This window comes from Entelurus aequoreus, linkage group LG07, assembly GCF_033978785.1.
Source record: "Entelurus aequoreus isolate RoL-2023_Sb linkage group LG07, RoL_Eaeq_v1.1, whole genome shotgun sequence".
NCBI lineage: Eukaryota > Metazoa > Chordata > Actinopteri > Syngnathiformes > Syngnathidae > Entelurus > Entelurus aequoreus.
This window is the reverse complement of record NC_084737.1, coordinates 10,557,411-10,570,891: the sequence shown is the minus strand read 5'-3', so window position 1 is coordinate 10,570,891 and position 13,481 is coordinate 10,557,411. Positions and strand designations below refer to the sequence as shown.

Genomic DNA, 13,481 nt, shown 5'->3' with positions numbered 1-13,481 from the left:
TCCGCCGCTATCAAAGCTAGCGAGCGAGACGACACGCGTTTGTTGAGTCTGTGTTCGGAAAGAAAAAATACAAGACAACGTTGTTTGTTGGTTAATGGTCCAATATTGTCGTACTTTTATTCGCGTTAAGTAAGTATACAATCATTTATTGTTAGTGTTAGCATTGATGCTAAACTTTAGACGGTGCAACAGTGTTTTAAGCAAACACTTCTGTGTAACATTAGAGAGGAACAGGAGGACACAAACGTTAGCTACATGCTAACATTACATTTTAACATCATGCTAAGTTAGTAACACTAGCATAGCTATGTGAACTACATGCTAACATTACATTTTAACATCATGCTAGGTTAGCAACACTAGCATAGCTATGTGAGCTACATGCTAACATTACATTTTAACATCATGCTAGGTTAGTAACATTAGCATAGCTATGTGCTCTACATGCTAACATTACATTTTAACATCATGCTAGGTTAGTAACATTAGCATAGCTATGTGCTCTACATGCTAACATTACAGTTTAACGTTATGCTAAGTTAGTAACACTAGCATAGCTATGTGAGCTACATGCTAACATTACATTTTAACATCATGCTAGGTTAGTAACAGTAGCATAGCTATGTGCTCTACATGCTAACATTACATTTTAACATCATGCTAGGTTAGTAACATTAGCATAGCTATGTGCTCTACATGCTAACATTACAGTTTAACGTTATGCTAAGTTAGTAACACTAGCATAGCTATGTGAGCTACATGCTGACATTACATTTTAACATCATGCTAGGTTAGCAACACTAGCATAGCTATGTGAGCTACATGCTAACATTACATTTTAACATCATACTGGGTTAGAAACACTAGGTTAGCTATGTGAGCTACATGCTAACATTACATTTTAACGTCATGCTAGGTTAGCAACACTAGCATTGCTATGTGAGTTACATGCTAACATTACATTTTAACGTCATGCTAGGTTAACAACACTAGCATAGCTATGTGAACTACATGCTGACTTTATATTTTAACATCATGCTATTTTAGTAACATTAGCATAGCTATGTGAGCTACATGCTAACATTACATTTTAACATCATACTGGGTTAGAAATACTAGGTTAGTTATGTGAGCTACATGCTAACATTACATTTTAACACCATGCTAGGTTAGCAACATTAGCAAAGCTACGTGAGCTATATGCAAACATTACATTTTAACATCATGCCAGGATAGTAAAACTATCTTAGCTAAGTGAGCTACATGCTAACATTGTATTGTATCATCATGCTAGGTTAACAACACTAGCATAGCTATGTAAACTAAATGCTAACATATTTTATCATCACACTAGGTTAATAACATTAACATAGTTATGTGAGCTACATGCTAGTATTACATTTTATCACTGTTCTGAGTTAGCATATCCCCTGAAGAATATATTTGGCAGACTTACATTTTTAAGATGTGTAGTGAAGCATGTTTTTCATTAAGTCCAGTGAATGGCATAGTCGGTTTAGATTTATTGGAATATTCATGATAAAATCATTACGTTAGCATGTATCATTAGCAGTACATCAAAAATATGCGTTTTTTTTTTTTTTATGGGAGTCAAATGGGAGCAAATTAGTCCCTATGGTAAAAGGTGTTAGCATGTATGCAAATCTTCAATTTTATACACCTTGAGATAGACGGGGATCATTTTAATGTAAAAAAAAACTTATAAAGAAATGATATTTTAGGCCTATATTTATACAATTAGTCATTAAATGTTTTAAAGGTCTGTAGCGAAGCCTCTCTCGTTGTGTAAATGGTAAATAAAAACAGAATACAATGATTTGCAACTCCCTTTCAACTTATATTCATTTGAAAAAGACGGTCCATCTTAGACGAGCTCGGGCCCAGCGAAGCCGGCGGCGTCTCTGGGTGTTGTTGATAAATGGCTTTGGCGTTGCGTAGTAGAGTTTAACTTGCACTTACAGATGTGGCGACCGACTGTAGTTACTGACAGTGGTTTTCTGAAGTGTTCCTGAGCCCACGTGGCGATATCCTTTACACACAGATGTCGCTTTTTGATGCAGTACCGGGCATTCGATGTTGGTTTTCAGCCTTACTGCTTACGTGCAGTGATTTCTCCGGATTCTCTGAACCTTTTGATGATATTACGGAGCGTAGATGGTGGAAATCCCTAAATTCCTTGCAATAGCTGGTTGAGAAATGTTGTTCTTAAACTGTTGGGACAATTTGCTCAGAGATACAGAAGCAGATTTATACGTGATAATATATCATATTGTAGGTGTTTATTACATTCATATTTTGCTGTTTTTTACATTTTTGTTGTGTTTTTCTTGATTGTAAAAGATGTCTATGGAGGAGCTGGTCTGAGAAGTAAAATATGTTGTTAATATTCAGTGTTTTATTGTTCATAGTTAATATTGTAAATCCCACTTTCTTTATTTTCGTGTACATTTTGGGTGTCCCATTCAGTAAAAAACGGTAAAATTCCATTAAATTTTTTGAGGTGGTTTGTCATTTTTTTTAGAACTCTATCGGACATTGTGACTTTTGGTATTAGTGTTCCTGGAAAAAAGGGACCCAAACACACATACTGTACTGAGATACAGAAGCAGATTTATACGTGATAATATATCATATTGTAGGTTTTTATTACATTCATATTTTGCAGTTTTTTACATTTTTGTTGTTTTGCTTGATTTTCTTGAAAATATGTTCATATGTTGTTAATATTCAGTGTTTTATTGTTCATAGTTAATATTGTAAATCCCACTTTCTTTATTTTCGTGTACATTTTGGGTGTCCCATTCAGTAAAAAACGGTAAAATTCCATTCCGTTTTTTTGAGGTGGTTTGTCATAATTTGTTTAGAAATCGGACATTTTGACTTTTGGTATTGGTGTTCCTGGAAAAAAGGGACCCAAACACACATACTGTACTGAGATACAGAAGCAGATTTATACGTGATAATATATCCTATTGTAGGTTTTTATTGCATTCATACTTTGCTGTTTTTTACATTTTTGTAGTTTTTCTTGATTTTCTTGAAAATATGTTCATATGTTGTTAATATTCAGTGTTTTATTGTTCATAGTTAATATTGTAAATCCCACTTTCTTTATTTTCGTGTACATTTTGGGTGTCCCATTCAGTAAAAAACGGTAAAATTTAATTCCGTTTTTTTGAGGTGGTTTGTCATAACTTGTTTAGAAATCGGACATGGTGACTTTTGGTATTGGTGTTCCTGAAAAAAAGGGACCCAAACACACATACTGTACTGAGATACAGAAGCAGATTTATACGTGATAATATATCCTATTGTAGGTTTTTATTACATTCATATTTTGCTGGTTTTTACATTTTTGTTGTTTTTCTTGATTTTCTTGAAAATATGTTCATATGTTGTTAATCAGTGTTTTATTGTTCATAGTTAATATTGTAAATCCCACTTTCTTTATTTTCGTGTACATTTTGGGTGTCCCATTCAGTAAAAAACGGTAAAATTCCATTCTGTTTTTTTGAGGTGGTTTGTCATAACTTGTTTACAAATCGGACATTGTGACTTTTGGTATTGGTGTTCCTGGAAAAAAGGGACCCAAACACACATACTGTACTGAGATACAGAAGCAGATTTATACGTGATAATATATCCTATTGTAGGTTTTTATTGCATTCATACTTTGCTGTTTTTTACATTTTTGTAGTTTTTCTTGATTTTCTTGAAAATATGTTCATATGTTGTTAATATTCAGTGTTTTATTGTTCATAGTTAATATTGTAAATCCCACTTACTTTATTTTCGTGTACATTTTGGGTGTCCCATTCAGTAAAAAACGGTAAAATTTAATTCCGTTTTTTTGAGGTGGTTTGTCATAACTTGTTTAGAAATCGGACATGGTGACTTTTGGTATTGGTGTTCCTGAAAAAAAGGGACCCAAACACACATACTGTACTGAGATACAGAAGCAGATTTATACGTGATAATATATCCTATTGTAGGTTTTTATTACATTCATATTTTGCTGGTTTTTACATTTTTGTTGTTTTTCTTGATTTTCTTGAAAATATGTTCATATGTTGTTAATCAGTGTTTTATTGTTCATAGTTAATATTGTAAATCCCACTTTCTTTATTTTCGTGTACATTTTGGGTGTCCCATTCAGTAAAAAACGGTAAAATTCCATTCTGTTTTTTTGAGGTGGTTTGTCATAACTTGTTTACAAATCGGACATTGTGACTTTTGGTATTGGTGTTCCTGGAAAAAAGGGACCCAAACACACATACTGTACTGAGATACAGAAGCAGATTTATACGTGATAATATATCATATTGTAGGTTTTTATTACATTCATATTTTGCTGTTTTTTACATTTTTGTTGTGTTTTTCTTGATTTTCTTGAAAATATGTTCATATGTTGTTAATCAGTGTTTTATTGTTCATAGTTAATATTGTAAATCCCACTTTCTTTATTTTCGTGTACATTTTGGGTGTCCCATTCAGTAAAAAACGGTAAAATTCCACTCTTTTTTTTTTTGAGGTGGTCTGTTTTAACGTTTTTAGAATTTTATCTGACGTCGTGACTTTTGGTATTGGTGTTCCTGAAAAAAAAGGGACCTAAACACACATACTGTACTGAGATACAGAAGCAGATTTATACGTGATAATATATCATATTGTAGGTGTTTATTACATTCATATTTTGCAGTTTTTTAAATTTTTGTTGTTTTGCTTGATTTTCTTGAAAATATGTTCATATGTTGTTAATATTCAGTGTTTTATTGTTCATAGTTAATATTGTAAATCCCACTTTCTTTATTTTCGTGTACATTCTGGGTGTCCCATTCAGTAAAAAACGGTAAAATTCCATTCCGTTTTTTTTGAGGTGGTTTGTCATAACTTGTTTAGAAATCGGACATTTTGACTTTTGGTATTGGTGTTCCTAGAAAAAAGGGACCCAAACACACATACTGTACTGAGATACAGAAGCAGATTTATACGTGATAATATATCATATTGTAGGTGTTTATTACATTCATATTTTGCTGTTTTTTACATTTTTGTTGTGTTTTTCTTGATTTTCTTGAAGATATGTTCATATGTTGTTAATATTCAGTGTTTTATTGTTCATAGTTAATATTGTAAATCCCACTTTCTTTATTTTCGTGTACATTTTGGGTGTCCCATTCAGTAAAAAACGGTAAAATTCCACTCTGTTTTTTGAGGTGGTTTGTCATAACTTGTTTACAAATCGGACATGGTGACTTTTGGTATTGGTGTTCCTGGAAAAAAGGGACCCAAACACACATACTGTACTGAGATACAGAAGCAGATTTATAAGTGATAATATATCATATTGTAGGTTTTTATTACATTCATATTTTGCTGTTTTTTACATTTTTGTTGTTTTTCTTGAAAATATGTTCATATGTTGTTAATATTCAGTGTTTTATTGTTCATAGTTAATATTGTAAATCCCACTTTCTTTATTTTCATGTACATTTTGGGTGTCCCATTCAGTAAAAAACGGTAAAATTCCATTAAATTTTTTGAGGTGGTTTGTCATAATTTTTTTTAGAACTCATCGGACATTGTGACTTTTGGTATTAGTGTTCCTGGAAAAAAGGGACCCAAACACACATACTGTACTGAGATACAGAAGCAGATTTATACGTGATAATATATCGTAGGTTTTTATTACATTCATATTTTGCTGTTTTTTACATTTTTGTTGTGTTTTTCTTGAAGATATGTTCATATGTTGTTAATATTCAGTGTTTTATTGTTCATAGTTAATATTGTAAATCCCACTTTCTTTATTTTCGTGTACATTTTGGGTGTCCCATTCAGTAAAAAACGGTAAAATTCCATTCCGTTTTTTTTGAGGTGGGCTATCATAACGTTTTTTTAGAATTCTATCGGACATGGTGACTTTTGGTATTAGTGTTCCTGAAAAAAAGGGACCCAAACACACATACTGTACAGAGATACAGAAGCAGATTTATACGTGATAATATATCCTATTGTAGGTGTTTATTACATTCATATTTTGCTGTTTTTTTACATTTGTGTTGTTTTTCTTGATTTTCTTGAAAATATGTTCATATGTTGTTAATATTCAGTGTTTTATTGTTCATAGTTAATATTGTAAATCCCACTTTCTTTATTTTCGTGTACATTTTGGATGTCCCATTCAGTAAAAAACGGTAAAATTCCATTCCGTTTTTTTTGAGGTGGTTTGTCATAACTTGTTTAGAAATCGGACATTTTGACTTTTGGTATTGGTGTTCCTGGAAAAAAGGAACCCAAACACACATACTGTACTGAGATACAGAAGCAGATTTATGCGTGATAATATATCATATTGTAGGTGTTTATTACATTCATATTTTGCTGTTTTTTACATTTTTGTTGTTTTTCTTGAAAATATGTTCATGTGTTGTTAATATTCAGTGTTTTATTGTTCATAGTTAATATTGTAAATCCCACTTTCTTTATTTTCGTGTATATTCTGGGTGTCCCATTCAGTAAAAAACGGTAAAATTCCATTCCGTTTTTTTTTAGGTGGGCTATCATAACGTTTTTTTTAGAATTCTATCGGACATTGTGACTTTTGGTATTGGTGTTCCTGGAAAAAAAGGGACCCAAACACACATACTGTACTGAGATACAGAAGCAGATTTATACGTGATAATATATCTTATTGTAGGTGTTTATTACATTCATATTTTGCTGTTTTTTTACATTTGTGTTGTTTTTCTTGATTTTCTTGAAAATATGTTCATATGTTGTTAATATTCAGTGTTTTATTGTTCATAGTTAATATTGCAAATCCCACTTTCTTTATTGTCGTGTACATTTTGGGTGTCCCATTCAGTAAAAAACTGTAAAATTCCATTCCGTTTTTTTGAGGTGGTTTGTCATAACTTGTTTAGAAATCGGACATTTTGACTTTTGGTATTGGTGTTCCTGGAAAAAAGGGACCCAAACACACATACTGTACTGAGATACAGAAGCAGATTTATACGTGATAATATATCATATTGTAGGTGTTTATTACATTCATATTTTGCTGTTTTTTTTTACATTTTTGTTGTGTTTTTCTTGATTATAAAAGATGTCTATGGAGGAGCTGGTCTGAGAAGTAAAATATGTTCATATGTTGTTAATATTCAGTGTTTTATTGTTCATAGTTAATATTGTAAATCCCACTTTCTTTATTTTCGTGTACATTTTAGGTGTCCCATTCAGTAAAAAACGGTAAAATTCCATTAAATTTTTTGAGGTTGTTTGTCATAATTTTTTTTAGAACTCTATCGGACATTGTGACTTTTGGTATTAGTGTTCCTGGAAAAAAGGGACCCAAACACACATACTGTACTGAGATACAGAAGCAGATTTATACGTGATAATATATCATATTGTAGGTTTTTATTACATTCATATTTTGCTGTTTTTTTACATTTTTGTTGTGTTTTTCTTGATTTTCTTGAAGATATGTTCATATGTTGTTAATATTCAGTGTTTTATTGTTCATAGTTAATATTGTAAATCCCACTTTCTTTATTTTTGTGTACATTTTGGGTGTCCCATTCAGTAAAAAACGGTAAAATTCCATTGTGTTTTTTTGAGGTGGTCTGTTTTAACGTTTTTAGAATTCTATCGGACATTGTGACTTTTGGTATTGGTGTTCCTGAAAAAAAGGGACCCAAACATACATACTGTACTGAGATACAGAAGCAGATTTATACGTGATAATATATCCTATTGTAGGTGTTTATAACATTCATATTTTGCTGTTTTTTACATTTTTGTTGTGTTTTTCTTGATTTTCTTGAAGATATGTTCATATGTTGTTAATATTCAGTGTTTTATTGTTCATAGTTAATATTGTAAATCCCACTTTCTTTATTTTCGTGTATATTTTGAGTGTCCCATTCAGTAAAAAACGGTAAAATTCCACTCTTCTTTTTTTGAGGTGGTCTGTTTTAACGTTTTTAGAATTTTATCGGATGTCGTGACTTTTGGTATTGGTGTTCCTGAAAAAAAAAGGGACCCAAACACACATACTGTACTGAGATACAGAAGCAGATTTATACGTGATAATATATCATATTGTAGGTGTTTATTACATTCATATTTTGCTGTTTTTTACATTTTTGTTGTGTTTTTGTTGATTGTAAAAGATGTCTATGGAGGAGCTGGTCTGAGAAGTAAAATATGTTGTTAATATTCAGTGTTTTATTGTTCATAGTTAATATTGTAAATCCCACTTTCTTTATTTTCGTGTACATTTTGGGTGTCCCATTCAGTAAAAAACGGTAAAATTCCATTCCGTTTTTTGAGGTGGTCTGTCAAAACTTGTTTAGAAATCGGACATTTTGACTTTTGGTATTGGTGTTCCTGGAAAAAAGGGACCCAAACACACATACTGTACTGAGATACAGAAGCAGATTTATACGTGATAATATATCATATTGTAGGTGTTTATTACATTCATATTTTGCTGTTTTTTTTTACATTTTTGTTGTGTTTTTCTTGATTGTAAAAGATGTCTATGGAGGAGCTGGTCTGTTAAGTAAAATATGTTGTTAATATTCAGTGTTTTATTGTTCATAGTTAATATTGTAAATCCCACTTTCTTTATTTTCGTGTACATTTTGGGTGTCCCATTCAGTAAAAAACTGTAAAATTCCACTCCGTTTTTTTGAGGTGGTCTGTCATAACTTGTTTAGAAATCGGACATTTTGACTTTTGGTATTGGTGTTCCTGAAAAAAGGGACCCAAACACACATACTGTACTGAGATACAGAAGCAGATTTATACGTGATAATATATCATATTGTAGGTGTTTATTACATTCATATTTTGCTGTTTTTTACATTTTTGTTGTTTTTCTTGAAAATATGTTCATGTGTTGTTAATATTCAGTGTTTTATTGTTCATAGTTAATATTGTAAATCCCACTTTCTTTATTTTCGTGTACATTTTGGGTGTCCCATTCAGTAAAAAACGGTAAAATTCCACTCTTTTTTTTTGAGGTGGTCTGTTTTAACGTTTTTAGAATTTTATCGGACGTCGTGACTTTTGGTATTGGTGTTCCTGAAAAAAAAGGGACCCAAACACACATACTGTACAGAGATACAGAAGCAGATTTATACGTGATAATATATCCTATTGTAGGTTTTTATTATTCATATTATTCTGTTTTTTACATTTTTGTTGTTTTTCTTGATTGTAAAAGATGTCTATGGAGGAGCTGGTCTGTTAAGTAAAATATGTTCATATGTTGTTAATATTCAGTGTTTTATTGTTCATAGTTAATATTGTAAATCCCACTTTCTTTATTTTCGTGTACATTTTAGGTGTCCCATTCAGTAAAAAACGGTAAAATTCCACTCCGTTTTTTTGAGGTGGTCTGTCCTAACTTGTTTAGAAATCGGACATTGTGACTTTTGGTATTGGTGTTCCTGGAAAAAAGGGACCCAAACACACATACTGTACAGTAGATTTGTACGGCTAAATGTGTACGTATCATTTATACACACACAGACACATTTTTTTCTCTCATTGTGGCCCCCCCGAGTCAAAATATTTGCCCAGCTTCGGTGTGGCCTCTTCTCTTCAAAATACAAACACATATTGCTGTCGCACCACCTTATAAAAGTCACTAGGGGGCGCCTGTAAACAAATCAATCAATGAATGCCTTAAAAAGAGAAGACAAGCTGTTATCAAATGTTAAGTCTTTATTTGAACAGGTAAAAAAAGGTGCAGGTATCACAGGTTTTTCTTGCATGTTTTTTTTTCCCGTCTAAATAGTTTCGCTTCTTTCCGAGAATCCAAATTGCTGATTAAACATTTATTAAAGTGCTTTTTTTTTATTTTTTATCTCTCTCTATTATGGCGACCGGAAGCATGGCGGCTGTGTCAGATGTGTGTATTCCAAATATTTGTGGTGTGTATTCCAAATATTTACCATGACGTGGCCTTCAAAGTACAGTCCATACAAATAATAAATAGTAGTCATGCAAAGGTCAGCGTTTCAGTTTCTTCAAGCGCTGGTGGAATTAATGGTCACGAGGCGCACTACACGACGCTAACTGCGGGCGTGGGGGCGGGGGGGGGGGGGGAGTAGAAATGTCCGACCCGTGTTTTGTGTTCCATAAATAAAAGTGTGCCCAGAACTAGTCCTTGTCCATCTCCACGTACTGCGAGTGGTTGTCGGGGGACTTGCTGTGCGTCTTACTCAAATGGAGCTTGACGGCGTGATTGCTGGCGAATGTCCGACAGCACAGCTTACATTTGAACTTGGAGTCGGCGTCCTCGTCCGGGAGCGCGGTCTCGGACGCCCGGGCGCCGAGCGCCTTGGGGAGCTCAGCCTCCTCCGCCTTGCCGTGGTGTTCCACGGCCATCTTGCACATGTCTTTGATCTGGAAGCCCAGGTGCGACTCCAGGTGGGCGATGAAGGCGGCCGGCGACCTGAACTGCGACGCGCAGTCGTTGCAGTAGAAGACCGGGTGTCCCGTGTCCATGTTCTTCAGGAACTTGGTGCCGCCGGTTTTGCGCAGCTGGTACTTGACATTGGCCAGCCAATGGCTTATGGTGGTCATGGAGAGGCCGGTGAACTTGGAGATGTGCATGCGCTCCTGAGGGCCCAGGTCGGACAGCAGGTACTTGCCCTCCGAGGTGAGGAAGAGGCTGGAAGCGAACTGAGCCTGCAGGATGAGAAGGTGGCGAGGGTTCCAGTTGGACTGGCGGCCCTTGCGCTTGTGGACCGAGTAAACTTCGGCGGAGACGTCCTCGAAGAGCCTGACGTCGGATTCCAGTTTCATGGCGGGGAGTCTGGAAGTTACGGGGGGTTTTGGCGTAGTGGCTTTGGGGAGAACTTTGACCATGTCAGCGATGTCAGACAGAGCGTACTTGGCGGGCAGCGAGGGCCTCGGCTTGCTGTGTTTGGACTTAGTCAGGTCTATGGGCTGGTCATCCCTTGCAAAGAGAAAGCTATTTCTCGGCTTATTCCTCGCAACGTTAGCGAGTATTAGCGTTGGCTTCTGATTCACAAAAATGGAGTGAGCGTGGGAAGATAGTTTCTCTAACCGTGAGTTCTTGGGCTTATTGGCTTTGCCGAGGTGATTGTTCAGGACTGACTGCAGCGCGCTGAGAGGGTTTACGGCAAGGAGATCCAGAGCGTCGGGGCTTAGAGTCTTGCCTCCGTCAGAGAAATCTGGGCTAATTTTTGCTTTGACCGCCTCGCTTCCGTCAGGTTTTGACGAGAAGGAAGAGTCCTCCTGACAGTCACTGTCGTCTGTGTCCATCAGATCCAGCTTTGGACCCGGGCCGGCTTTGCCCTCACCGATCGCATCTTGTTTGACGTCGCTGTCCTTATGGTCCAGGTCCGCAGCTTCGTGGTTATGTCCCTTAGGGGCGATTGGCCGCAGCTTTTGGTTGTTGAACGCCGGCTTGAGCTGAGTGAGCGGTGACGCGGAGGCCGAGACGGGGACGCTGTTAATGATGCCAGAAAGCTGATAGGCGGCGTGGATGCTCGGGTAGGCGCTCCAGCTCGGTGTTCCTGTTTGTGCTTTGTTGATGGCCGACGCCACCGTGTTGGCTAAAGACTTAAGGATGTCCCCGCCTCCGCCAGAGTCCTGTTCTAGATCTTCCTCTCGGAGATAAGGGTACTTAAAGTTTCCTGTCTTTTGATCTTCGCTCTCCGGCTTTTCCTCTTTCGCTTCACTTTCGTCTGCTTTGAAGGAACCTTCTTCCGCGTCCCCCTCACTACCTCCAGGGGAGACGTTCTTAGGAGACATCTTGTCTTCATCAGCTTCAGAAGGGGGCTCGGCTAACCCTTGGATCTTTTCCACCGCCAATGGGTCGAGCGCCAGCTGTTTGCCCTTCTTGGAAGCGGAGTTAGTGACTTTGATGAAATGTCCCGTCACCATCATGTGCGTGGTGAGCTGCTGCAAGGTCTCATGGGAGCTGCCACACTCCATGCACTTCAGGATCTGAGACTTGCACGTCTCAAACTGCCACGTGTAACTGGCGCCGTTCTGATAGCCGTAGCGGTTGTTGTTGCCGTTGGACGCAGCACCGGTTCGCTGGGGGTCGCCGTACCCGGCCACCCCTGTGGTAGAGTCCGGGGAACACGGCCTGGCGCTCTCGAAGGCCCGCTTCTTTGAAGGTGGCAGCAGTTTCTGGGTGAGGACTGGGATTGGCTCTTTTAAAGGCACTTTTTGGTAATGCTTTGTTTTGATCATGTGGACGCTCAAATCCTGGAGCGAGTCGAAGGAATGACCACAGAACATGCACTTTAAGACTTTTTGTGCGTCCTCCTTCCCTTCCAAGTCCTGCAAGCTACGCTTCCTTGACTTAGACGACGAGGCAGACGAAGTGTTTTCTTTGCTGTGGTTGTTGTCGTGGTAGTGCCCGCTCTTGTTCATGTGGACCGTCAGCTCGACCAAGGTGTCGTAAGCGGCACTGCAGTCCTTACAGCGGAAGCGACTGGCGCCCGTGAACACCGAGCCGCAGGGTTTGCTGCTCTGCCGGTACAGGTGCACGGAACTGAACAAATTGGGTTTGGACATAGGCTTCGGGGACAGCGTGTGCTGCAGGGTCTTGGACAGCGCGTCCTGGTGCCAGTCGAAGTCACTCTTGGCACTGCCGTTGGTGCTGTCGCAGTTGGCTTTGCTGGTGGTTTTACCCGCTTTCAAGTCCGTCCCCACTGCCGTCCAGTAGGAGTCCGAGAGTAAGTTTGCATACGCCGCACGCATTTTCTGCAAGCTGCTGCCCGTCTCGTCCTTGCGCTTGCAACCCTCATCGTCCTGAAGGACCTCTAAGTTCTTGAAGTCGGAGAGTCTGTCACATGTGTCGCTGAGGTGCGACTCTAGCTCCGCCTCCTGGATGGACAGGAGGCTGGCTGGAGAGTTCTGGTTGCTGTAACTGTTACTGCTCCTGTTGTCCAGCTCGCGGTCCTCCGACACTTTGGGGCTGGTCTTCTCCGAGCATTCTTCCTCCGTCAGAGCGTCGGTCTCGCAGTCTTCCTCCGTGACGGCGTCTTGAAGGGTGGCGTCTTCATCGTCGGGCATGTACACTGAAAAGAAAGACATCGAGGCGTTAATGATCTTCATAATCGGATTAAGGTTATTTTTGGAGTTTGTGAGCGCCACGGCAGGAAATGGTGCGCAATAGTTAGAAGCTACCAGCAGAGGGTGCTGTTGTCAGGAAGGAAGAACTTGCAAATATGTCAGCTGTTGTTTACAAATACTAGAGTTAGTTGTGTGAATTCACACACATGGTTTTTCTACACTAAAATGTATCTATTTCTTCTTCTTCTTCTTCTCCAGATTTTGGCGCGTTCTACCTTCCACATTTTTCATCCGATTCAAACTGTTTCAACTTCAAACTGTTCAGCCTATTCGGGAAGCGCGGGCTTTCCCTTGACAAATTCCCCAAATTTCCCAGAATTCCAGGT

General features: G+C 37.7%; 1 protein-coding gene across 1 annotated transcript; it reads right to left on the bottom strand.

Moving 5' to 3' along the window:
* Window positions 1-9,602: 9,602 nt before the first annotated feature.
* On the bottom strand, window positions 9,603-13,166 carry LOC133652952 (teashirt homolog 2). Its single transcript, XM_062051910.1, has one exon. It carries the CDS (start codon window positions 13,135-13,137, stop codon window positions 10,198-10,200), a length of 2,940 nt encoding a protein of 979 aa, XP_061907894.1. The 5' UTR covers window positions 13,138-13,166; the 3' UTR covers window positions 9,603-10,197.
* Between the last annotated feature and the right edge of the window lie 315 nt (window positions 13,167-13,481).